This window comes from Podarcis erhardii (assembly GCF_964252035.2).
Source record: "Podarcis erhardii genome assembly, chromosome: 5".
NCBI classification, from domain to species: domain Eukaryota; kingdom Metazoa; phylum Chordata; class Lepidosauria; order Squamata; family Lacertidae; genus Podarcis; species Podarcis erhardii.
In genome coordinates this window covers 78,082,660-78,106,513 of record NC_138509.1, presented here as the reverse complement: position 1 = coordinate 78,106,513, position 23,854 = coordinate 78,082,660, and the positions used below count along the sequence as shown (strand labels likewise).

The following is a 23,854-nucleotide window of genomic DNA, read 5'->3' as shown; positions in this document are numbered from 1 at the left end:
CTCCTCCTCTAATTTTATAGCCTCCTCAATTGCTGCAATTCATATTATCAGGCCCTCAGGGCATATGTTGCACTCTTAAAACATGGGCTTGTTCCGCTTGTGCAATTATTTAACTGAATACCGCCCAACACATTCAGAAGTTGCATTGCTTGCAGTAAATAAATGTGCATTTAGTGTATTAAGCAGTGAATAAATGCTTTGCTGCTCAATGGGGCTTAATCTGTACTGCATTTAGATTTGCAGCCTCAGGCACTGTATATATTAATGGTACTACAGAAACAAGTAACACTTGATCCGAATTCTGTGGGGTTGCCATGTGAGGATATTAATTGCAGTTTTACTATTTTTATTATTGTTACGCTGCTTTGCTTTTAATAGGCAAGATGGAGTGAAAATGCTAGAAACCAGTCAAACTGATCTTTAGACGAGGATGCAAGCAGTTATTGTTCCCTGCAGATGTGGCACTAATAAAAGGTGGCAGGGATGTTGCAGTGGAGCTGCAAGACTTTAAATGGGTTGGAACGGGGCTCATACGAACACAACAGAATCATAGTACTATTTTAGCTCTAGTTAATGCATTAAGGGAGTAAGGCAGTCCTGCCAAACTTGACTAGGTCACATCCCCTCACCTTGGGAGGGTTAAAGGTAAAGGCAAAGGGACCCCTGACCATTAGGTCCAGTTGTGGCCGACTCTGGGGTTGCAGCGCTCATCTCGCTTTATTGGCCAAGGGAGCCAGCGTACAGCTTCTGGGTCATGTGACCAGCATGACTAAGCCACTTCTGGCGAACCAGAGCAGCGCACGGAAACGCCGTTTACCTTCCCACCGGAGCGGTACCTATTTATCTACTTGCATTTTGACGTGCTTTTGAACTGCTAGGTTGGCAGGATCAGGGACTAGTTTGGCAGAAGCAATGGGAGCTCACCCCATCGCGGGGATTCGAACTGCCAACCTTCTGATCGGCAAGTCCTAGGCTCTGTGGTTTAACCCACAGCGCCACCCATGTCCCAGTTGGGAGGGTTACCCAAGCCTTTGTTCATTCTCTTCCACCATGTGAATCCAGCCAGAATGGATGTCTGAGCTAATGCTAAGACCACATGGCTTTAGCAAGCCATCTTTGTGTTTCTCTACAAACAATTTAGAAACTCTTACCTTTTTGAAACTAAGTTAAACTCCCTTTCTTTTCTTGCTGCCATATGGAAAAGCACATGAATTTGACCTTGGGAAAGTCTGTAAGCAAAGTTTGTAAGCAAACTATTTGTAACTTACCAAACACGTGGTCTCTTTTTCTATGCTAAGAAGAAACTTTTCTATGCTGGAAGAAACTTAAAACGGGATATTTTAAAGATCTGACAGCCCATATTTCCACCCTTTACTTTCCTGCATGTTTTGTGATTTTAAATCTCTGCTGGGGCGCTGTCAGCAAGAGAGCATTTGCACCAAACCTGGATCTAGGCATCCAGGGAATTCTTCCTTTATCCTTTAAGCAAATTATAACAAAAAAATGAAAGGTACCCTGGTGGTCATCTAGTCCAACCCTCTGTGGTATGCTGGTTCTGCAGCACAGGATGCAACGACAACATCCCTGGCAGATGACTATCCAGCCTCTTCTCTCCAGCAAAGGAGAGCTCACTACTTTCTGAGGCAGTCTGTTCCAAGGGCCCAATTAAGCTTAACTAGAGTTTAAAGGTGAACTGGGGCACAGGGAGGAAATTCCTGCTACGCTACAGGGAGCTAAGCCAACAGTTTGTAATAGTCTGAACACAAAATCCTGGTTTGTTTCTCTCCAAACTAACAATGAGCTGCAACCAAGATTTCCTCATAGCTGACCGCTTGCAGTTGGGGTGCGGGGAGAAACCACAATCCCTGGGTTCAAAGGTAGCATTAAGTCAATCCATGGCTTAGCTCGTAGTAGTGGAGAAGGAACAAGCAGCCGCACTCGTCTCCTTATGCAACAGCACACAGCAAACTCACCTTGAAAGCATAGTTAAGTGTGGTGTAGTGGTTAAGAGCAGTAGTCTCGTAATCTGGGGAACCAGGTTCACGCCTCTGCTCCTCCACATGCAGCTGCTGGGTGACCTTGGGCCAGTCACACTTCTCTGAAGTCTCTCAGCCCCACTCACCTCACAGAGGGTTTGTTGTGGGGGAGGAAGGGAAAGGAGAATGTTAGCCGCTTTGAGATTCCTTAAAGGGAGTGAAAGGCAGGATATCAAATCCAAACAACAACAACTCCTCCTCTTCTTCTTCTTCTTCTTCTTCTTCTTCTTCTTCTTCGTACGGTTTAAAGTGAAGTGCAAATCGGCTAATTGCCAAGCAGCTTTTACCATGAAAATATTTTTTCCTTATGTTTTGCCTTCCCCCTTGCTGTTTCTACCAGTTGGTGATAACCCTGCCCTCTGTAGCAACAGAGGAAAAGTCTGCTTCATCTTCTCTTCAGGTAAATGCACTTTGGGCAGCAACAAACTGGCCCCAGAACTGTAAATCTGTGCTCCCATATAGAATACATGTAACAATGAGATTGCAGCAAGGGACTTACCTGCCTTATTTTGCACAGGATTTCTTTTCCGCGTTCTTCATTTCACAGTCCAGTGAAGAAAAGCGTGAAACAAGGGAAGAGGGAAGTGGAGTGTCAGCTTGGTTTTAACATGCAGGTTCCCCAAAACTGGGGGAGCTCAAGGAAAAGCTGTGGTGAGGAGCGGGGAACCTTTGCGTCCTGGTGACATGACTCCCCCACTTTCATGGGCCAACTTTGACAGGTAGGCAGGACCACCCACCTGACGATAATCTGGCACACGTCAGGTGCTTGACAAAGGTGCTGGCCTGCAAGTGGGGCAGCGGGGGGGGGGGGGAGATATATTTTAAAGGGATTGTTTAGCTCTGTGCACAGTGCTTCTCGAACACCCCCAAAACAGCTTATTTGTCAGGCATTTGGGAAGCACTGCACGTGGCCTTTGCAGGCACTGCCAGCTGCTGGTCCCTGCAAAGCTCATTTTGGCCAAGTCTTGCCCTCATCTGCTCCACACCTGACCTTATAGATGATGTCAGGTGTAGGCAGATGGGGATGGCGTTACTGAAATGGCCTCATGAGCCAGGTGAGGAGCCTGGTGGTTCAAATTTGGTCCATGGTGCTAGAGGCTCCGCACCCCTGGGCTAGGCTGAGCTCTCACATGGCTACCTACCTCAGAACTCCTTTCGTCTTCCTAATACTCCTTTCAAATGAGAAAAGATAAGCATGGTATATTGAGAGCCAGTGTGGCGCAGTGGCCAGAGTGTTGGACTAAGACCTGAGAGACCAGGGTTCAAATCTCCTTTGGCTGCTTAATTGTCTCTCAGCTTAACCTACCTCACAGGTTGTTGTGAAGATAAAAAAGGAACCATGTCTGTCGCTTTGATCTCTTTGGTGGAAAAGATGGAACGATAAATGTCAAAATAAAATAAACCAAATGTATGATGCAGCAATATATGCAGAATCATATATTCAAAGCCAAATGCATTTTTATTTTTTATTTTTTGCAGATTTTCAAGAGGGGTTGAAACAGCGAATAATAATGGGTGGTTCTTAAAGACCTTTAGTTTCGGTAAACACTTGTCCAAATTCTTTTTTTTTTTTTTTAATGCCTGGATCAGCAAGGTGTTTTAAAGCACTTCAAGGGCCTCCATGATGACTTGGCTTTGTTTCTGACAAGCCCCAAATTTCTCTGAGACGCCACACTTTGGTGACTCCAACGCAGACCAGTACTAGAATGTAGTACTTACTCGCCATTTAAAATGGGGGGGGGGTCCCGTGACCTTTCTGGAGTGTCATGGAAGGCAGGTGAGACAAGGCAGACGGGGGCATAGATGCATGACTGTTGGTCAGCTGTTTTTAGCACAGGTACGGGCCATCCTATTCCTTCCACCAGTAGGGGTATGGTGCTCCTTTTGGCCATTGACTGTGCTATAGCAGCTCAGTAAAGGTAAAGGGACCCCTGACCACTAGGTCCAGTTGTGGCTCACTCTGGGGTTGCGGCGCTCATCTCACTTTATTGGCCGAGGGAGCTGGCGTACAGCTTCCAGGTCATGTGGCCAGCATGACTAAGCCGCTTCTGGCGAACCAGAGCAGCGCACGGAAACGCTGTTTACCTTCCCGCTGGAGTGGTACCTATTTATCTACTTGCACTTTGATGTGCTTTCAAACTGCTAGGTTGGCAGGAGCAGGGACCGAGCAACGGGAGCTTATCCCGTCGTGGGGATTTGAACCGTCGACCTTCTGATTGGCAAGTCCTAGGCTCTGTGGTTTAACCCACAGCGCACCCGCATCCCGTAGCAGCTCAATACTAAGGAATATATTCAATGCAGCGCTAAGGTGAGCACTCCATGACTGCAAAGATTTCAGCGCGAGAAGAGATTGGTCAGCTCTGGTGTGTTTGGTTTTTCTGAATCAACTTTTTAACTGAGAGGGTTTCTTCTCCCCATCCCCGCCCCCCAAAAACAGAGAGATACATTTAGAAAACGTATTTTTTTTATTTAAAAAGTATACCCTTGTTTATTATATTTGTTACCTGCCCTTCATCCACGAAGGTCACAGCAACAACAAATTTAAAAGTACAATATTAAAACGCAGATTACTATCAAGACACTGAATATGAAGCTCAAGTGTAAAAAGGTAAAGAGCTGCCCCTTCAGCATGTGATGGAAACCACACAATGAAGGTGCCAATGAGCCTCAGTGGGGAGGCAATTCCACTACTTAGGGGGCTGCCACAGAGAATGCCATCTCTCAGGTTGGCAACCCGAAACTTCTGAGGGCAGCATAAATACCAAGAGGGCACCGACAGAGGACGCCACATCACCCTCCCCCTTAAAAACAGCAAAGAAGATACTACAAAAGAGAAGTTTTATTAGGGCAATTTAACTTTATTTATTTTTTTTTTCTCCATACAGCTAGGTCAACTATAGCAGTAATAATAAAATAAGCATAAAAACAAATTGCGGCCCAGGACAGAGTACATAATTTGGAGCAACTACCAAGCAAATTTAAGTCTGTGATTACATAATAGTAAAAAACCAAGCACACCTGTCCTTTCAGCAGATGAAAGTTGCAGGGGTTGCCAGGAAGTGCAACGTGTCCTAATTCATCGGTGTGAATTATTACCAGAGAGAATCCAATCCAATCGTTTTCTCCCCAAACCCCCCACCCCGGCCCCTTCACTTTGGCTTCGTAGATATTACACGGTTTCTCAAGTGCTTTAGGTTAGAAATGGTTAATTTTGATAAGGTTTTTTTTTTCCCTTTCCACCTGCTAAAAGAACAGAATCACTACAGCAATAAAAATAATTACATAACAACTACAGCTATGATGTTTTGTTTTGGTTTGCCTGTTGACGAGTTTTTTTAAAAAACATTTTTGTGAGCATGTGAAAGTCAATATCGGTTTCTGTTTTTGTGTGTGTGTGTGTTTATTTCTGTGTGTCGGTGTGTGAATAATAAAACTACTGAAATTTGTCAGAAACTGTTTTGAATAGAATATATATCTTTTATATATATCTATATCTATATATATTTTCTTTCTCTTTCTCTCTCTCTCTCTTTGATACTTTAAACATGCAGTAGTTGTCTTGAGTAATGTACGACATATCTGATCCATGATTTCCCTTTAATGGTTTGAAGTACCTGTTTGTTTGAAAATTTGTTTTCTAAAAAAATATTTTTTATTTATTTAGTAATGATCTTCAGGCAGATTTGGACCAGTGCAGCTTTTTATTTTTTTTAAAAAAGGCCCCAACTGCTCTATATGTTCAAAGCACAATGTCACTTTAAACCGCCGTGGCTTGCCCCAAAGGATCTTGGGAACTGTAGTCTCGTACGGGTGCTAGGAGTAGTTAGAAGATCCCTGCCCCCCTCACAGATTCCCAATGGCTTTTGAAACCAATCCCTCTTCTCAAGGAACTCTGGGAATTGTAGTTCTGCGAGGGGAGAAATGGTCTTCTAGCAACTCTCAGCAGCCTTAACGGACTACAACTCCCAGGAATTTTCAGCGGAAGCCATGGCTGTCTAGACTCGAGCACAGTCATACATTGGATCCCGAACGCCTTGGTACACGGACATTTTGGCTCCCAAACGCCGCAAACCCGGAAGTGATAGTTCCAGTTTACAAACGTTCTTTGGAACCCGAACGTTCCAATGGTGTTTCCGATAAGCTGCAGGAGCTTCCTGCAGCCAATCGGAAGCCGCGCTTTGGTTTCCAGATGTTTTGGAAGTCGAGTGGACTTCTGGAACAGATTCCAAGGTACGACTGTGGTTCAATAGGGCTTTAATTGTACAGTGCAGAAGGGTCCTTAGTCACGAGAACTGGGAACGAGGGCCAATCTTTCCAGCAGAAAGAATCCTGGCAAACTAGAAGCTGTTCACATAAAGCAAAGCAACTTTTTTCCCCATGGGGTTTGGAGTGCTAACTCTGTGCCACTTTTTTGCAAGCAATTTTGTTCAGCCTGTCTTTTTTTATTTTTTAATTAGCCTTAACAAAACTCCTTGTATTTATAGACATTTTTATTCAAAATAAGATCTTACTATTATACAGGTTTCTCTCTTTTTTTTTTTTTGACTATATACAGAAGTGCAAAAGGTCAACCTTCCTCTCTATACTTTCCCACATGCTAAATTGCAGCATAATCAACCCTCAAGAGTTTGCACACGCACTCATACATATTATAATTCTTGTTATACGTAAACTTTTGAGTATTTGGATTATCAACAAAAAGTCCCTTGATCTATTGATTATGCAGCTTATTTATAACAAGGCCTGATATTCAGGGATTTCAAAAAAATATTTAAACAATATTTTAACATTTGAAATGGATACAGTAGAAAATAAATTTTTTATTCTGATATCTAGGAACTAGATTTTTTCTTTTATAATTAATTACAAACAAAATAAATCATCAAAATATTACTCAGTTGTCTGCCAGGATCGTTGCAATAGCAACAACTTAACTTCTTACTTAGCAATGATTATATAAGATATCCATATAAAAGGTCTTTGTTCTTTTAATGAAAACTAGACAAGAACTAACAATGACTGATATTCTTACATTGTAATATTAAATCAGTAAAATATAAATCATTTAGTTAACAATAATACGAATATTCATGACACTACATGTAAATTCAAAACTGCATATGCTATGAAGAAGAAAAAAAACTTTTTAAATTTTTTCCGTATTTTGAAAAATTCATTAGTTAAAATCTAATAAAACAAAATTCTATAAACTGAAATGGCATTTGTCTGGTAATAGAAAATGAAAATGATCTAATAAATGTAAGAAATAAAAACTACTATTTTAACAAGGAAAAAAAATAAGTAGTATTCTCTAATGTAAGTAAACTACAATAACATGTGAAGTCACCTATACTTTCTTAACACGATTGAAATTACATTGGTATGGGTTTTAACCCGTAATGTAATAATCTAAGGCTTTAATAGATGTACAGTACAATCAGTAAAATCAACACATCATTCTTTTTTTTTTCCTAGAAAGCATCTCTCAAGCATAAAAACCTGCAAGTAAACTTGGAAGTACGGAAAGTTCTAGAACTGAACTCTCTCCTCTTCCATTCCATAGACTACCAGTGACCTGGCCCCCACCTCAGCAACCCTTTAGCTTTGCTGAACAGAGCAAAATATATCCTTTACTAGCTGCAACATCCAAACCACAAAAAAGATTTCCTTTGGATGAATCCATTCTTGAAAACTTGAATGCACATCTATGTTTTTTGTTTCATTTTTGTAAAGGCTTTCTAAGGCTATAAGCAGTTAAATCTGAACAGAAGAAATCACATATAAAATTCATCCCAATATTTAACCCACCCGATACCTATTTCTAATTAACATCTCCATTTATCTCATTGTTTTGGTTTCTTTTTTAAAAAATCGTGCATCTGATGTCAGTGCTTCTCTCATGATTAGAGTCACTATTTTTATTTTTGAAGTGCGTGACTTTGAAGTGATGCATTTGAGAAGAAAGCAAAAACCCATCTCCTCCAACAATTTTAGAGTCTCTTGGACTTCTGACAGAGGTTAGAAATTCGAAGCGAAATAAAATTCCTCAAATGTTTTGCAAACAGTGTCTCAGAAATGGCTTTTCCCTTTTTTTAAAATATATATTTTTAAAAAATGTATATTGTCTGTTATATGGTATAGTTTGCATAACTATTATTATGGATTATAATAATTTATATAGGTTTATATATCCAGTATGTGTAGGAATAACCTGGGTTTAAGACTGGTTTTTGCTTATTTTAAAAATGTGCTGCCTACTGTTAACTAAGGTAAAACTGGCCATTTCTGAGACAGCTTTGGTTTAAAACAGAAGGGGTGCCCTTTGACTGATTAGCAACTAGGAAAACAAGCAAAATTAAAAACGTGGCTCTTAAAAGTAACACTGCAGAAATAATACTCTACTTTGATTACAGTCTATGGCACTTCATGAGCATCATTAACAACATGGTACTTAAAGCCATTGATGTGCTTTAAAAATATACACAGTTGTGGTTTATACTTGGCACATTCATCTCTGTCAGATACCTCTTTTTACCACTTCTTACAATCTATTACATTTAAAAATATTAACTCTTAAAAGCAAAAAACGAAAGGAAAAATAAAAATTATACTGTGCATGCACGCTCTCTCCTATAATGGCAATTTTAAATACAAGGTGCACCTTTCGTTATTTTATTTTTTTTTGTAAACCTTGAAAGAAATAAACTTACTTAAAAAATTATATCTTGGTCTACAGACGTACCAATACATAATAGATTTATGGCTACATCACAGTCTGTCTTTTCAAGATGACGTACATGATTATGTAGGAAGGAGTCTGCCAGCGCATACCTCTGCTGTGTATGCGCTGCTTTACCTGTGTGCTAGAAAAGATAGACAATGCTGTAGTCTTTAGACAATATGATCACCCCAGCACAAATATCTATTCAATGTACAAAGTATATAGGCAACAGTGTGCAGTGGATTTCCGAGTTGTCATTTCATCTTGTTAACATGCAATATGTGGATGTCTTACTGCTGAGGGAATTTGGGTGCTGTTATCTGACGGTATATACATTATGGCTAATGACCTGTTCCGTTTCTTCATTCAATCACACTGTCCTCTTTTCTTTTATATGATCTGCGGAAAATAATGAAGAGGGTGGGAAAGGGGTCGCCTTCGTTTCTTCGACACCTGCAGCTATTTCCTCCTCTACTTTTCTTCCATGCAAGAAAGAAATACCACGACCACCACCCTCGATGCTATTCAAATATGACAATGACAGCCCCTGAACACTTCTAATCCAAATGCACTGAAATACGACATACGCTACTAATTATTTAATGAAGCATTTAAATCAACTTTGACTGCAAAATCTGTGCTGAGTTAAAATGGGAAGTGATGTGCAAAGTTCCCCCTTTTAAATTTATTTAGCTTTGATCCTCATCAGCACTTGCTAAACACCAGAGCACAAACCAGGATATAGGTAAAGGTAAAGGGACCCCTAACTATTGGGTCCAGTCATGGCCGACTCTGGGGTTGTGGTGCTCATCTCTCTTTATTGGCCAAGGGAGCTGGTGTACAGTTTCCGGGTCATGTGGCCAGCATGACTAAGCCGCTTATGGCGAACCAGAGTAGCGCACGGAAACGTCACTTACTTTCCCGCCAGAGCAGTACCTATTTATCTACTTGCACTTTTACGTGTTTTCGAAGTGCTAGGTTGGCAGGAGCAGGGATCAAGCAACAGGAACTCACCCCATCGTGGGGATTTGAACCGCCGACATTCTGATCGGCAAGCCCTAGGCTCTGTGGTTTAACCCACAGCACCACCCACGTCCCAACCAAGATATAACTAGTACTAATTATTATTTGCCATTTTTTATCTCACATTTCCCCCCTTTCCACCCATAGTTATCCTGGATGGCTTTAAAAAGAGGAAGAAAATTCACGGAGGATAAACCTATCAATGGCTATGAGCTACAACGCCTTTGCTCTCTCCCTTCTCTCTTTTGCACCAGTTGCCTAGAATCGCAAGTGGGGAGAGAGCTGCTGCTATCAGGTCCTGCTATCAGGTCCCCTGGGCATCTGGTTGGCCAGTGTGAGAACAAGATGCTGGACTGGATGAGCCTTTGGCCAATCCAGTAGGGCTCTTCTTATGTTCTTAGGTGTTTGAACCATAGCCAGACTGAGGAGCAACAATGGCAGCCTCCACCCAGCTGGTAATATCCTTCTGAGCTGTGATGCAAACTGGGCCCAAAGGGAGAGTGCAAATAGAGAGAGTTTGCAAGAGTGCTTTGGGGCTTAGAGTGCTGTCTCACGGTGTATGAAGGACCGAGAGACATGGACGGCGAGGGAGCTGCTACAGCGACCTGCAACACCAGCGCCATATTGGTCTTCCTGCCTGAGAATGTGAGAAGCTACGCCTGCAGCAAGTGCAAGGTGGTTGACTGGCTGGAAGAGAAGGCGCAGCAACTTGAGGTCCATCAATCCAGACTTTGAACTACTGGGCAAGATGAGGGTTTCTCTATAGAGCAGAGTGGACTGTCTGGGAACAGCGACATAAGCGGGGCGCCCCTAGGGAGAAGGAAGGCCGCCCTTGCAGGAGACAAACCTCTGGAGGAACGTGACAAACAGAAGCAGGGCTATCAGGAGCCATGCTGTGTCACTGGAGCTGCAAAATCGACCCCGGATGACAGTTCTGGGCCAGAGGAGCAAGGATAGCAGTTGCAGACCTCAGAATACACCCAAGTGGCTGTGGAAGATACAGTGTACAGAACAATTCCTGCCATTACCAAGAGTGGCCTTTTTCTTTATTTTTATTCTTTATTTTTTATTCTTGCCTTTTATTTATTTATAGGTGGTAACCACACTGCCTGCCTTAACAGCGAAGTGTCCTGCATTTGAAAGGTCAACTTTCTTTGAATGGCACTTTAATCGCTTCGGAGAATGCTGAGAAGTGTAGTTTTTTAAGGCTGTGGGAACTGTGGCTCTGTGAGGTGACTGCCACAGAAAAACTTGCAGTTCCCAGGATTATCCATGCCAGTTAAAGTGGTCTCACAGTGCTCTCATGTGAATGCATTTGATTTCAAGGCAAAACTTGAAGCAGGAAGAGGGAAAAGTTCTGAAGAGACTTCCATTTCCACAGCAGGCGTTGCCCTTGAAACAGGGAGAGGAGATGGCAGACAAGCTATTACCGGCAACTTAAAAATAGTCTTGTTGGATGAAGACATGATGTCAGGCAGAACCAGTACTGAACACTCCAATCACAAATTTAAATTAAGTGCAGAAAGAAAGAAAAACTCTCTTCCAAGCAGACAGGTGTAGTCAAGTGAAACCTTTTCTCACAGAGCAGAAGGTTAACTTATAAAGACCTGACATTCAGTAGCTGGAGCTGCAGTTCAAGATTAATTTATGCAAGTGGATGAGTTTGTGGTCTTTGCCTGATCTCTCCTGACAGCTGGTGTCACAAAACACACACACAAATTCAATATAATTTGGTAATTTGTGCAGGGGAGAGACTATCAGCTTGATGATTCCCAGTTCTGAGTCTCACACAAAAGGAGACTAAGGCCTCACCTACTGAAAGGACATGATTGTTTTGGTGTGATGACAGAGGCAACTTGACTTGCGGCTATTATGGACCATGCAGGTTTAAACTGCATTGAATGACAGCTTGAGAGTCATTCATGTGCTGCATGATCCACCTTGCCAATTGGATGCTTATACCTACAGAGACTTTGGGGCGGGAGAAATCTGTGGCGGTGAAAGAAAAATCAAAGGCTCCTTGATATCAGCCATTTCCTTATGTAGTCATTAACCATCCACGCCACCTGGAATTTATGCAACGTTCCTTTAGGACATACACGCAAAAGCTTAAATCTTTTGCAGTCTCTGTATCCAGTAGTTAGACAGTAGGGCATAGTACATTATCCAGAGTATTATTTATGGGATTTTGGATTTGTATTCATTTTTTTTTAAATGATACTTTCAAATGCCACTTACAACTAGCCTGTGTATATAGTAAAAGGTAAAGGGACCCCTGACCATTAGGTCCAGTCGTGGCCGACTCTGGGGTTGTGGAGCTCATCTCGCTTTATTGGCCGAGGGAGCCGGCGTACAGCTTCCGGGTCATGTGGCCAGCATGCCTAAGCCGCTTCTGGCGAACCAGAGCAGCACACGGAAACGCCATTTACCTTCCCGCTGGAGCGTACCTATTTATCTACTTGCACTTTGAGGTGCTTTTGAACTGCTAGGTTGGCAGGAGCAGGGACCGAGCAACGGGAGCTCACCCTGTCACGGGGATTCGAACCGCCAACCTTCTGATCAGCAAGTCCTAGGCTCTGTGGTTTAACCCACAGCGCCACCCGCGTCCTGTGTATAGTAGATGACAGGATAAAAAGTGTGACTGGACTTTTCCCTTCAAACTACATGGGTATGGGCATCAGGGGAAGGTGAGACTTTTTCCCTCCAAGTACAAAAATTACCTGGAATCCTATGCACAGCTGCCTTACATCAAGTCCATGCAGTTTGGCACTGACTACACCAGCCCTACTTGGAGATTGAACCTTGGAACTTTCTGGATATAAAGCAGATGCTCACCCAAAAAAATACAGCACTTCTCATTTACTTGGGTTGACATTCTACTCATTTGGGTTTAGTAGGCATGCACAGGACTGTGTTGCAGATACCACGGAGGAGTCCTAGCTTTGTCTGCTCTCCGGCCTGCTGTGGGTATTACATCCAAACTGGGCTGCTACCTTGGTTCTTGTTCCAGGGAGGAGAAAATGCAAATCCAGAACAGCACTATCAAAATGCAATATAAAGCATACTTGAGAAACTTACTGTTTGATGATTATATGTCTACATCTGTGTAACATACTTGTGGCTAGTCAGATGTTCGGCAGATATTATGGGTATCTATTGAAGAACAAGAAACGGAATGTAACCTGTGAATAATGCGTTCCACAAGAATGCAAGATTATTATTTTTTTACTAACAGCTCAGGTGAAAGATGGTGGACTTCTATATCGGAACAGCAAGTTAACCAAAACACAGGTATCAATTTAAATAAAAATGTTCTGTTAAGTAGTATATCAACCAATGTTTAGTAATGATTACTGATTGTTTAGAAAGAAGGATAAAATTAACAGTTAAAAGTTCATGCAGTGCAATAATTTCAAAAGTCCTTTTTGTTGGCCTACACATATTTATACGGTTTGGGGGACTTTGCCTAACTCGCTGTGGAAAAATTTGGCAACCTTTTGGCCCATGCATTTTGCACGCTCAATTTTAAGCGTGCAGATTTTGAGCCAGATTTGTTTTGTTTTGTTGCAAATCATTTCATTTTCTGGTTAAGCTGTGCTGATATTCAAGCAAAAGGCATATTGGAAGGCAGAGCTGGAATCTTCAACACTCAGAATATCCACTCCAGAACTGAACTGGGATAAAATCTCAAGTACATAAGCTAATCATGCACCTAAGAATCATATACTTGTTTCCATCTTTGCACTGAAACACACAAACACACACAAACACATTTGGTGGGGAGGGGCACGTATCCAATTTAAGTATCTTCCCAAGAATAACCTCCTAATGAGGTTCTTGGATTTATTCCCAAGATATTATTCTCCCAGCTGCGGTGGGGGTGGGGGGGCAGTATGTCTTCCCCAGATTCCTAAAGACTCCATTTTGGGCAACTAAACTTAGCAAAGCAAGAAAGAGAACCATCTATCTCTATTCTGGTGTCACACCTTGGAAATGCCTTTCCAATGCAGATCCACCTAACTGTAGTTTACTAGCAAGTAAAGAGAATCCTTTGTTGCTGGCAGATGAGTAGCAGGGACTATTTTGACTTACTGATTATGGCCTGGTGCTAATATTTTGTTTTGACTACAGCTGACACTGTCTGGATCATTTTTGTTAATGGCATTGCTGCTTTAAATTTTATAAATATTGCCCCAGATGCCTTTGTGCAGGGGAAGTTATTTATAAAAATAAGGCTGCAATTCGAACCTGACTTACCTAGGAGCAAGCCCCAATGAATTCAACAGGACTTACTTCTGAGTAGACGTGGTTAGGACCACACTGTCAAGTGTCTTTCAATTGTGGATTAAAAGTATAGAATTGTTAGTATCCATATTAAATTTCTCCCACGAGGGCCTAATTTTCCATAATATGGAAAGTAAGGCTACCTGGAGTGATATTTTAGATGTATTTTGTTATGAAACGTAGCGTTTTGCACCGTAATATACAGTTATTCTCTCTTTCTCTCTTTGCCATTTGAAAGAAAGTCTTCAAACGGTGCATAACTTGGGAGTATTCCCCCCACCCTAAAAATCAATACTTTGAGCTATAGTTGCAACAATTAAAACAAACTCAACTTGGTGGGATATGGATTGGTGATTATAACTGGGCCTTCTTCTTTGTTGACCAGCAAAATGTCTCACTGAAGGGATGAGGTGTTGCTCTTTTGCAGCTGGCAGTGGGAATCCTGCAAAAGCTGGGGGCCATAGCCATTGAATATAAGAATGTGCAAACCATGAATGGCCTGGGCCTTCCCAAGATGTGGTCTGAACAAAGGAGCGTTTCTTTGCACTTCAAAGTTAGGAATGCAGGAAGCTGCCTTATCCTGAGTCAGACCATTGGACCATTCAGCCAAGTATTGTCTACACTGGCAGGCAGTGGCTTTCTAGGGCTTCAGATGCCAAAAGATGGCCTCTGGGACTAAACCTGAGACAGAACTACGTCCCTTCCTCAAAATGAAGTCTGAATTGGCTCAGAAAGGATAAAGAAGGACCTACTCACCAGATGCAAGGTTCTGCACTATAGAATCATAGAATCATAGAGTTGGAAGAGACCACAAGGGCCATCGAGTCCAACCCCCTGCCAAGCAGGAAACACCATCAGAGCACTCCTGACATATGGTTGTCAAGCCTCTGCTTAAAGACCTCCAAAGAAGGAGACTCCACCACACTCCTTGGCAGCAAATTCCACTGTCGAACAGCTCTTACTGTCAGGAAGTTCTTCCTAATGTTTAGGTGGAATCTTTTTTCTTGTAGTTTGGAACCATTGCTCCGTGTCCGCTTCTCTGGAGCTGCAGAAAACAACCTTTCTCCCTCCTCTATGTGACATCCTTTTATATATTTGAACATGGCTATCATATCACCCCTTAACCTCCTCTTCTCCAGGCTAAACATGCCCAGCTCCCTTAGCCGTTCCTCATAAGACATCGTTTCCAGGCCTTTGACCATTTTGGTTGCCCTCCTCTGGACTATGGTACAGTGGTACCTTGGTTGTCAAGTTCAATCCATTCCAGGAGTCGGTTCGACTCCCGGAACGGTTCGAAAACCAAGGTGCGGCTTCCGACTGGCTGCAGGAGCTTCCTGTACTCAATCGGAAGCCGCAGAAGCTGCGTCAGACGTTTGGATTCCAAAACATGGAACTCTCCCTTCCAGGTTTGCGATGTTTCGGAGCCAAAACGTCCAAGTACCAAGGCATACGGCAACCAAGGTATGACTGTATTTTGCTCAACTACTCCCTCAAGTCTGCAGTGTATAAACTTCCCTTCCCGTTGGCTGTTATTCAAGTATATATGCTCTCCCCAGGGAAGTCCGCTTGATGCCTTCATTATATACCTTTAGGCACCAGGCAAAAATGTTCCTTTTTAACCAACCAGGCCTTTGATCAATCTTATTGACATCCAACACCCTTTTAGAATGTGACCTTTCCGGGGGGGAGTTATTGGGTAACTGCTTTTGGTTTGATTTTATATGCTGTGGTCTTGTTGTGAACCGCCCTGAGACCTCCGGGTACAGGGCGATGTATAAGTTGAATTAATAATAATAATAATAATAATAATAATAATAATAATAATAATTTATGCAGTTGTGTTCTTGTTATACATTTGTTCAAGAGCTCAAGTTAATGGTTTTTAGCTAATGCACCCTTGGAGAAGGAAAAATGGGATTTTGGGGCCCGTTTCAGACTGACTGCACAGTCAGATTTTAGAATGGGAAACCCATTCCTTCAATAATAATAATAATAATAATAATAATAATAATATCCACCAGACAGGTCAAGAGATGGGAGACGAAGAGCTGTGGCACATCTTGTAACTGATTCCCACATCCCACCCACCAAACATGACTAACTGCCCCCAAGCCACAGACTTGTTCTTTAGGTGTACTGTATACATTTCTACAGCACGTTTTTTGTGCGTGTGCACGGAAACATGTGCCAAGTGTAATTGTGCTTCTCGTACCATTTGTTTTCTACGGCAGCAGGAGAGGATGTTGCACCTAGCTGTGTAGAAGCTTCAAGAGCAGTGCTGTTGAAACAGACCAAGGACCTTGAGCACTGGCAAGTGACGACAGAGGGGCCAGTTCTCTTAAAAAAACAACAACTTCTGCATGCATGCACATTGCGGGAGGTGGGGGTGGGCGGGCTATTTCTGGTGGCGTTACATTATGTCAACCATGCTTACATACTATATACATATATGGCTCATATATGCATATACTGAGGGTTGGGCTGCGGAACTTGGCTGCAGTGCGTTATGAAGACCCAGAGAGATACGCATGAAATGGTCAGATTGCACAACGAAAACAGAATCTGGCTTGGAAAATGCATGGGTGTGGGCAGTGTCTTTTAAAAATACATTATCATCTGTGGGAGGGAAAGAGGATTTTGCCAGAGGTTTTACATTAATGATCCTAAAAGACATTTAAAAAAAATGTTTAAAAAATGTTTTTTTCAAGGTGGCTGAACTGTTTATCAACCGGTTCATACTAAATCGGGGGGGGGGGGCGATTCCTGATATACAGTCCTTTGTTTTGTTGCTTATGAATCAATCATAATATTAGGATTTGGGGCCACTGCAAAGGCTGTGGCAACAGTCCCATGTGGGGCCCTGTGGGGGCCCTTCAGAATGGGCCATAAGGGATGGGCAAGTCTATAAATTCCAGTTTTTTAGATTCAGTTCTCCACATTTCCACATCAGTTTTCAATTAAAAATAAAAAAAAATCCTCATGAAAATTCACCACCATTTTAGTGCGAATCTCTCCTAACATACATCTTTTTGTATATTGTATATTTTTATATTTTCCATACTGTAATGAATTTCCATGTGCTGTTTTCATGAATATAAGCATTTTTAGGCATGCTTCATCCTAGTATATGCATTTCTGTACACAATAGTTGATGCGAGCACCGCATTGCAAAATTCAGAGAAGTGTGAATTTTGAAGACTGGTTGTGTTTCAGTTTGCATACTGTTTGGGAATGTGCCAATGTGGCTGCTGTTTTCCTTTTGGTCCTTAACCAACAGAAAGGGCACACACCCGAGGTGCAATTTCCTACCACTCCTCTTTCACTGACATTACTGCGTGGAGTCTTGATGAGGTTGACAGCAAGACATCTCACCCATCTGTATGCTGGAGATCATCATACAGAAAGCAGAAACAACAGTTGCCATTTCCAGAGCACATGCGCAAGGAGGTGCCCTGTGCAGAGGTCTATATCCGTGAGCCACTTATGCTGAACTTTTAATTTTGGCATAAGCAGTACCCTATCTGCGAGAGGCTCATGGCCAGCCTTTCAAGCAATATTTGAGAGAAAAATGCTCCATCCTGGCTAAGCCAGTCCCCCCAAAAGGGGCATTTGGGGTGAGTGGCAGAGACGAGATGGGACAAGGGGAAGACTTGCCCCTATTCCAAACTCTGCTCAACTGGGTCACACAACCATGTGGACCCAGCTGATGTTACACTGCCAAGTCTAAACTCCATTTTAAAAGCTTGCTCCCCCTCTTGAAGGCCAGTAGCCCTGCTCCTGAATGGAGTCTGGACTACGGATAAGATACAGCTGCATAACTTACACCTAATTTGCATTGGCTTCCTATCGTTTGTACTGCTCTGTGAACTTCATATCCCTATTCCGTTAATTCTCCTTCGTGCAATGCCAACTGTGTGCGTGGGGAGGGGGTACATCAGGGGAGCGCTAACTGGACCGACAGCCTCTGTCTTGCTTGACAGCAGACGTTTGCGGCAGGGACCTTGCACCGCATCCTATTGAGAACCCTGCATGATCAGTCTATGCTGCACGAGAAACCAACACAAACAGCCCATTCACCACAGACATTTAGCATGGGGCGGCTGCAGGAGTGGGTCATCGGGAATGCAACAAGGGCGAATGGGTCTAACAAGCATACAGCTGCCTTTTGCCCCTAAGATTGGAATTGTTCGATTGAGAATGTCTGAACAGGGCTGATCAGATCTTGCTTTCCTATACAGTGGTACCTCGTCTAGCATCTGCCTTGGTGAGCACCCATTCCGACGAACGTCCACAGCAAACCCAGAAGTACCGGAACGGGTTACTTCTGGGTTCACCACTCGCGCATGCGCAGAAACGCAAACCGCTCCGCACGCGTGTACAAACGTGGCACTTTGTCCAGCGTCTTTTTCGGCCAGGAACCGCGACTCCAGAATGGATCCCGGTAGCAAAATGAGGTACTACTATACAGAAAATGTGAAGCTGTACAGGTGAGACTGGGAGAGGAACCATTAGCAAATGTGCATGAATCTGTTGCCATAGCACCTACGGTCTTTGTAACCACTCAGTTTCAACTAAGGCATGAGCTGTTTTCTGCAGTCCCAAGGGTATGCTTGCTTTTAGCTCCCAACCTTTCGTCTCTCGGTTATTCAACAGCATCCAGTGCAAAGCTAAGTGAATCTCAGTCTAAGCAATTGGGTTGCTGAACCCACAACATTTTGGAAGATGAGGGGAAGGATCCCCCAGGAATGGAAAAAGTAACTCTTTTTACACATGTAAGGTTCAGGCATGGGGAAGGCAGAGCATGCTGGCCAGCAGCGTTTTATGGATCATCATCAAGTGTTTTGGAAAGGCTATGGCCTGTCTTGATGATGATTCCCTAGAAATCCTTTTATACAAATTCTCCAGTGCTCAGGTCCTAGTGTAGCTGCCGGTGTGATCTGCCTTGAATTTTCCACTTTCCACGCAATGCACTTATCAATGCAAGGTGCAATGCAAACTAATAATGCATTTAGGAAGGAAGTGAACGCTGGTTCATGTTCAAACACTCTAGTCTTAAAGGGTGATCCTTCAGTGTCTGAAAATGTTCACAGACGTGTTATTTTGCCAAAAAAGGTGGGGGGGGGGGACAGAAATAATGGGAATATATACACAGCACCATCAATGCCACCAATTCTTCTGCTGAGCACCTGTGGAGCAATGAATGGTGCAGTGGCAAAAAAGTAGGACATCTGCATTTATGCTGATTCATGCACAACAGTAGGGTCCTGCGCATATCAGGGCTGCAATTCTAAACTTACTAGGGAGTAAGCCCCCTGAATATTGCAGGTCTTCTTTCCAAGAAAAGATTAGAAGGATTGTATTGCACACCATGCTCTGTGGCCCAAGAGAATACCCTTGCCTATGCAAGAAGTCCAGAATCTTTGTTCTCGCATTGGCCAACCAGATGCCTATAGGAAGCCGTGCAAGCAGGACCTGAGTGTAACAGCACTTTGCTCACTTGTGTGGCAAACAGAATGGTTTAATGACCTATGAACTGTGTGCTGCGTTGCCCTGAAATATTGTCTATTTAATCGTTAAGCATCTGCGCAAACATTTGAATCACTGGCTGTGTAATTGATGGTGAGATTAAGAGCCATGCAAATGGATAAATCACATACTTAAATTTGAGTCAGATTCGATTCCAAGTTTGATATTTGAAGCGCAATAGTTTTATTACTTACTGGCTTGTTACCATGTTTCTGTTTGTTGTAATTATACTGTCCAGACAGAGAGGCAATTGCGATAGATTTCTAAGAGTAAATGTAATCTGGGTTGCAATGGACATGGCTGTCAATCCCCTGACTGATTTGAAAATTGAAAAGAAAGCCGCAGTGCTATAAAGGCTTAAGCATTCAGATTCTGATAGCTTCGGAACATTCCAGCCATCAATAGTAATGATTTTATTATTACTGCGTCCCTGACCCTTTACTCCAGGGATGTGGGAACCTGTGGCCCTCTAGATTCGGTTGGACTCCAACTCCCAGAATTCCTGGTGACCAGCCATGCTGGCTGGGGTGAGCGGGAGTTGGAGTCCTATCCAGACTCTAATCCATCACTTAACAAATGCTGGTAAAATTCTACTTACAACAAAACAAAGTACTGTAGCCTTGGATTTCTTCTATTACCAAGCTCTCTGGCTATTCTAAAAACAGATGGGAAGGCAGTGGGCCTTCCTATGCTGAGTAATTCATGAGAGGGACTGTGTCAAATATTTTAGTACTGGAAATGGAGGTGCAGAACCTTTCTGAGCATGGGCAAAAGGCTAGTTAAGCTATGCTGCGGATCTCAGGGAAATGTGTAGGCCAACAAGAGGTACGAACGAACAAAAAATGAAACAGAACGAAAGGGGGGGGGGACGGACAAAACCCCATGCTTCTGAAAAGCACTGATTCTGAGTTATATTTTAAGAAACAAAGCTGTAAATTAGCAAACCTGGTTGGCTGTGGCTGCTGTAGCGAAGGGGACGCTTGTGGCAGATGTTGCTGCTGCAGACACAGTGGTGGGCGTACCGCCGTGCACCATGGGAACTTTCGGGAGGAAAATCATATAAGCAAACATACAGGAGAGTGTAGCAGCATGGGAAACCATGGCAACAGGTGGCGGAATCGTCGAGTATGGTATTTATATCAGCAGATAAGCCGTGGGGACGAGATATCACCACCAGCAAAGTGACATGCAATCGCAGCGCAAAAAGCGGGACAACATTCCGGAGAGCGAGGAAGGAGGGGAGGGAGAGAGATGAAAGAGGAGGAGGAGGAGGAGGAGGAGAGAGGAGGAGAAACGCTTGTTACCATCAAATCATGGGAATCAACACAATCAAGCTCAATTATTTCAGTTCATAGTCAACCAACAAACTTGACGTAACCCCCTTTCTTTAACATCTCACGACAAATATTCCGCCGCCACCACCCGTCTCTCCCTCCCCCCTTTTTTTACCACTCTTAACATTTCATAATCTCCTGGCTTGAAATTCTAGTTCTGGATTAACTTGCACGAAGTATATAACTGAATGTTTCCTTTTCTTTTCAAAAGAAAGAAAGACGCACAACAGTTTCTAAAAAACTGGAACTCACGAGTCCAGTCAAAATCCACCAGAGCTGCTAAGGAGATTGTGGCATTGGGGGGGGGGGGTTTGGCGGTGTGTGGGGGGGGGAGACAGGTCAAGGGGGGATGTGTCACACAGCCACCTGGTCTGCTAAACGGCTTCTAGGATTTCTGAGTCAATTAAATAGAAGCAAGTGCATTTAATTGACGAGTTGTTAGTGCAAGGGGAAAGGGGAGGAGGAGGGGAAATGGATTGGCACAATAGCTACATGTTAAAGACCCAGCAGTGGATTTTGAGAGTCTGTGAGCTGCTAAACAGATTTTTTTTAAAAAAAAAGATAATCAAGAAACAAAGCTGGCACCTACCAACACTTGTAGCGGGTGTCATGCACAATATTGAGCCTGCCCATCATGCATTGCAACAGGAAGGTGGATTTGCAAAGGGAAAAGAATTAAAACAACCCATCACACGTGTAATTAGGAAAATCTCATTTGAACAAAGAAGAAAAAATTGGTTATTATGGGAAACAGTGGCATGTAACCATCAGCACAGTCAACTCAAACAGCAAGGTGGTGGTCAATTAGAACTAGTCTGACATGAGCAGGGCAGGAGGAAAAGCAGATTGAACTGTGTGCTGGCATTTTGATTAAAATGAGCTAGGGCAGTAAGGGTAATGAAGGCGCTAACAGCATGAGAAGAAGCTTGAGTTGTTGGTTTTTAGTATCACCAATTTTAATTAATCCATTCCTTACTAAGTGCGTAATGCCTGCTGGGTCTCAAACCAATTTCCCTGAAAATTGGCTTAAATTATTATTCTTGTTTTTAAACCTGCAGGACATTATTGGATTGTGATACTTTTCACTTGTACGGAGATCTAGTGCCTTGATTTCAGATATTAAATCAGAACTACAAAAGTTTGCAGCACTGCGTATCAAGCAGGTGCCACCCTAAATACTGGCACATGCAGGATATCTTAGGATAATTTAGGGGCGCCATTGCATCCCTGTGGTTCTCTACATGTGAGGCTGCATGCACACCTTAATTGCATGTAGCATTGCCCCCACCCTTCAACAGATGCACATTTAGTGTGGTGTCTGCAAGTGGAAATGCACCTGTGAGAGCAACGCACCCTTCAATATATGCAGATTCAAGAGTGATCCGAGCTTAATGGCATCTATGTGTGGACAACTAAACACACAAAGGTGTTCTATGCTGCTGAGATCCACACTAATTGTGGGTTCTGCATCTGGGGCTGTGTGAAGAGAGCACTGTCAGGATGAGAGCACTGCCCCCTTAGTAAGCAGAAGATGTGCTGATACTTTCTGCAAGTGAAATGTCCTGGATGTTACTATAGTGCCCTCTGCAGATTTTTCCTAGCGGTTTTGCAACTAAAGAAGTCTGCGGGAACAAACATGTGCTGAAATTACAACAGTTATTGGGAAACTGGTTTTAAATTATATAATGATCTTGTATCTGTTGCATACAATTACCACTACAATACAAATGAATTATGATATTCGAAGTTGCTTTTGAAATTTTAACTACTAAAAAAACTTTATAAATGACGAGTCACTACTCTGTGGCATTATTAGTACTAATCTATTTTGAAGGCATTGGGCTGGATCCAGACTAAGTTGAACAAAGATCCTATTGAAAGGAAGGGGACAAGTTTGTCTTGACTTAAATCCCACGGATAGAACTGGGAACTAAGTCCGCTTAAGTAAGTCTGGATGCAACACAGGGTTAGCCAGTGATATGGGCCAGTTGAGGTTTTTTTGGATGGATATAGCTTAGCTGCTTTTCTCTGAACTTAGCAGGACAACATAACCCTCTCTCCATTGCTTGTGTGCATGCAAACACACACATCTTCTGTGAGTGGAGTTTTCCTATTGAAGAGAGCGCTCCTGGTTCCTGCTAATGAAAGAGAGAACAAAATTTTGGCCAATACCCCTTCGCTCTGTGGCTCTGAAAACTGTTCCACAGCTTTTTTGGGGGGAACCCCCTTGGCCACTCTGACAGGTGGTACAAGTGACTGCAAAAGGGAGGCAGAATTGGAGAAATTAAGCTTCACCTCTTTTGTTACTGGAGGTCAAAGCCTTTGCAATCACAGAAGGAATATTTCGATGAACAAAGGGCATTGGGTTGAATCTATTGTAACTGAAAGGGCATATTGTTTCCTGGCTCACCTCTGCCTCCACTTCCCTTGTGTTTATTCTTTAATTGTCCCTTGAGATTGAGGCCTATCTTCTTCTTTTGACAAGCATAATGTGCACATATTATACACCATCAGCATTATCTGTATTATTATTGTTGTTATTTTTATGCCATTTTCACCTACATATTATTAGTTCTATAATCTGTACATTTAATTTACTTGTACATATGTAATGAAAAAAGCATTTGCTTTTCTTTATAATTATTTCCTGAAATTTAACTACGCATGCTTTCGGTTTTAATCTTAGACTGACATTTTAAACCAACACACATTCTTGCACAGGGTTTGCAGCAAATGAATGTAAGGCAGCAATGAAAACCTATGGTGCAAAAACTGGCAGGAATGAAAAAAAAGACAGTTGTGTAGGACCCCTTTGTTTATCAGTAATTAAAAACAACAACCCTGTTATTACATTCATCACCTTGACTTCAAAAGGTTTAATTCACTAATCAAGGTGTAATTCAAAACTTGCTAATTCAAACTTTATCTTC

The 23,854-nt window shown here is 42.6% G+C and overlaps 1 protein-coding gene across 26 annotated transcripts in view; it reads right to left on the bottom strand.

The window, feature by feature from the left end:
- Positions 1-4,873: 4,873 nt before the first annotated feature.
- MBNL1 (muscleblind like splicing regulator 1) overlaps positions 4,874-23,854 on the bottom strand; it is a 181,609-nt gene continuing 162,628 nt past the window's right edge. For 16 of the 26 annotated variants that reach the window (XM_081862634.1, XM_081862643.1, XM_081862635.1 and 13 more), the window contains 4 exons: positions 21,514-21,549; positions 20,536-20,630; positions 12,859-12,933; positions 4,874-9,156 (listed from right to left, as the gene is read on the bottom strand). In XM_081862634.1, the coding sequence (XP_081718760.1) occupies positions 12,877-12,933; positions 20,536-20,630; positions 21,514-21,549 (188 nt within the window). In that variant the 3' untranslated portion in view covers positions 4,874-9,156; positions 12,859-12,876. The remainder of the gene's footprint in view (positions 9,157-12,858; positions 12,934-20,535; positions 20,631-21,513; positions 21,550-23,854) is intronic. The other 10 variants (XM_081862636.1, XM_081862652.1, XM_081862637.1 and 7 more) reach the window with 2 other exon arrangements.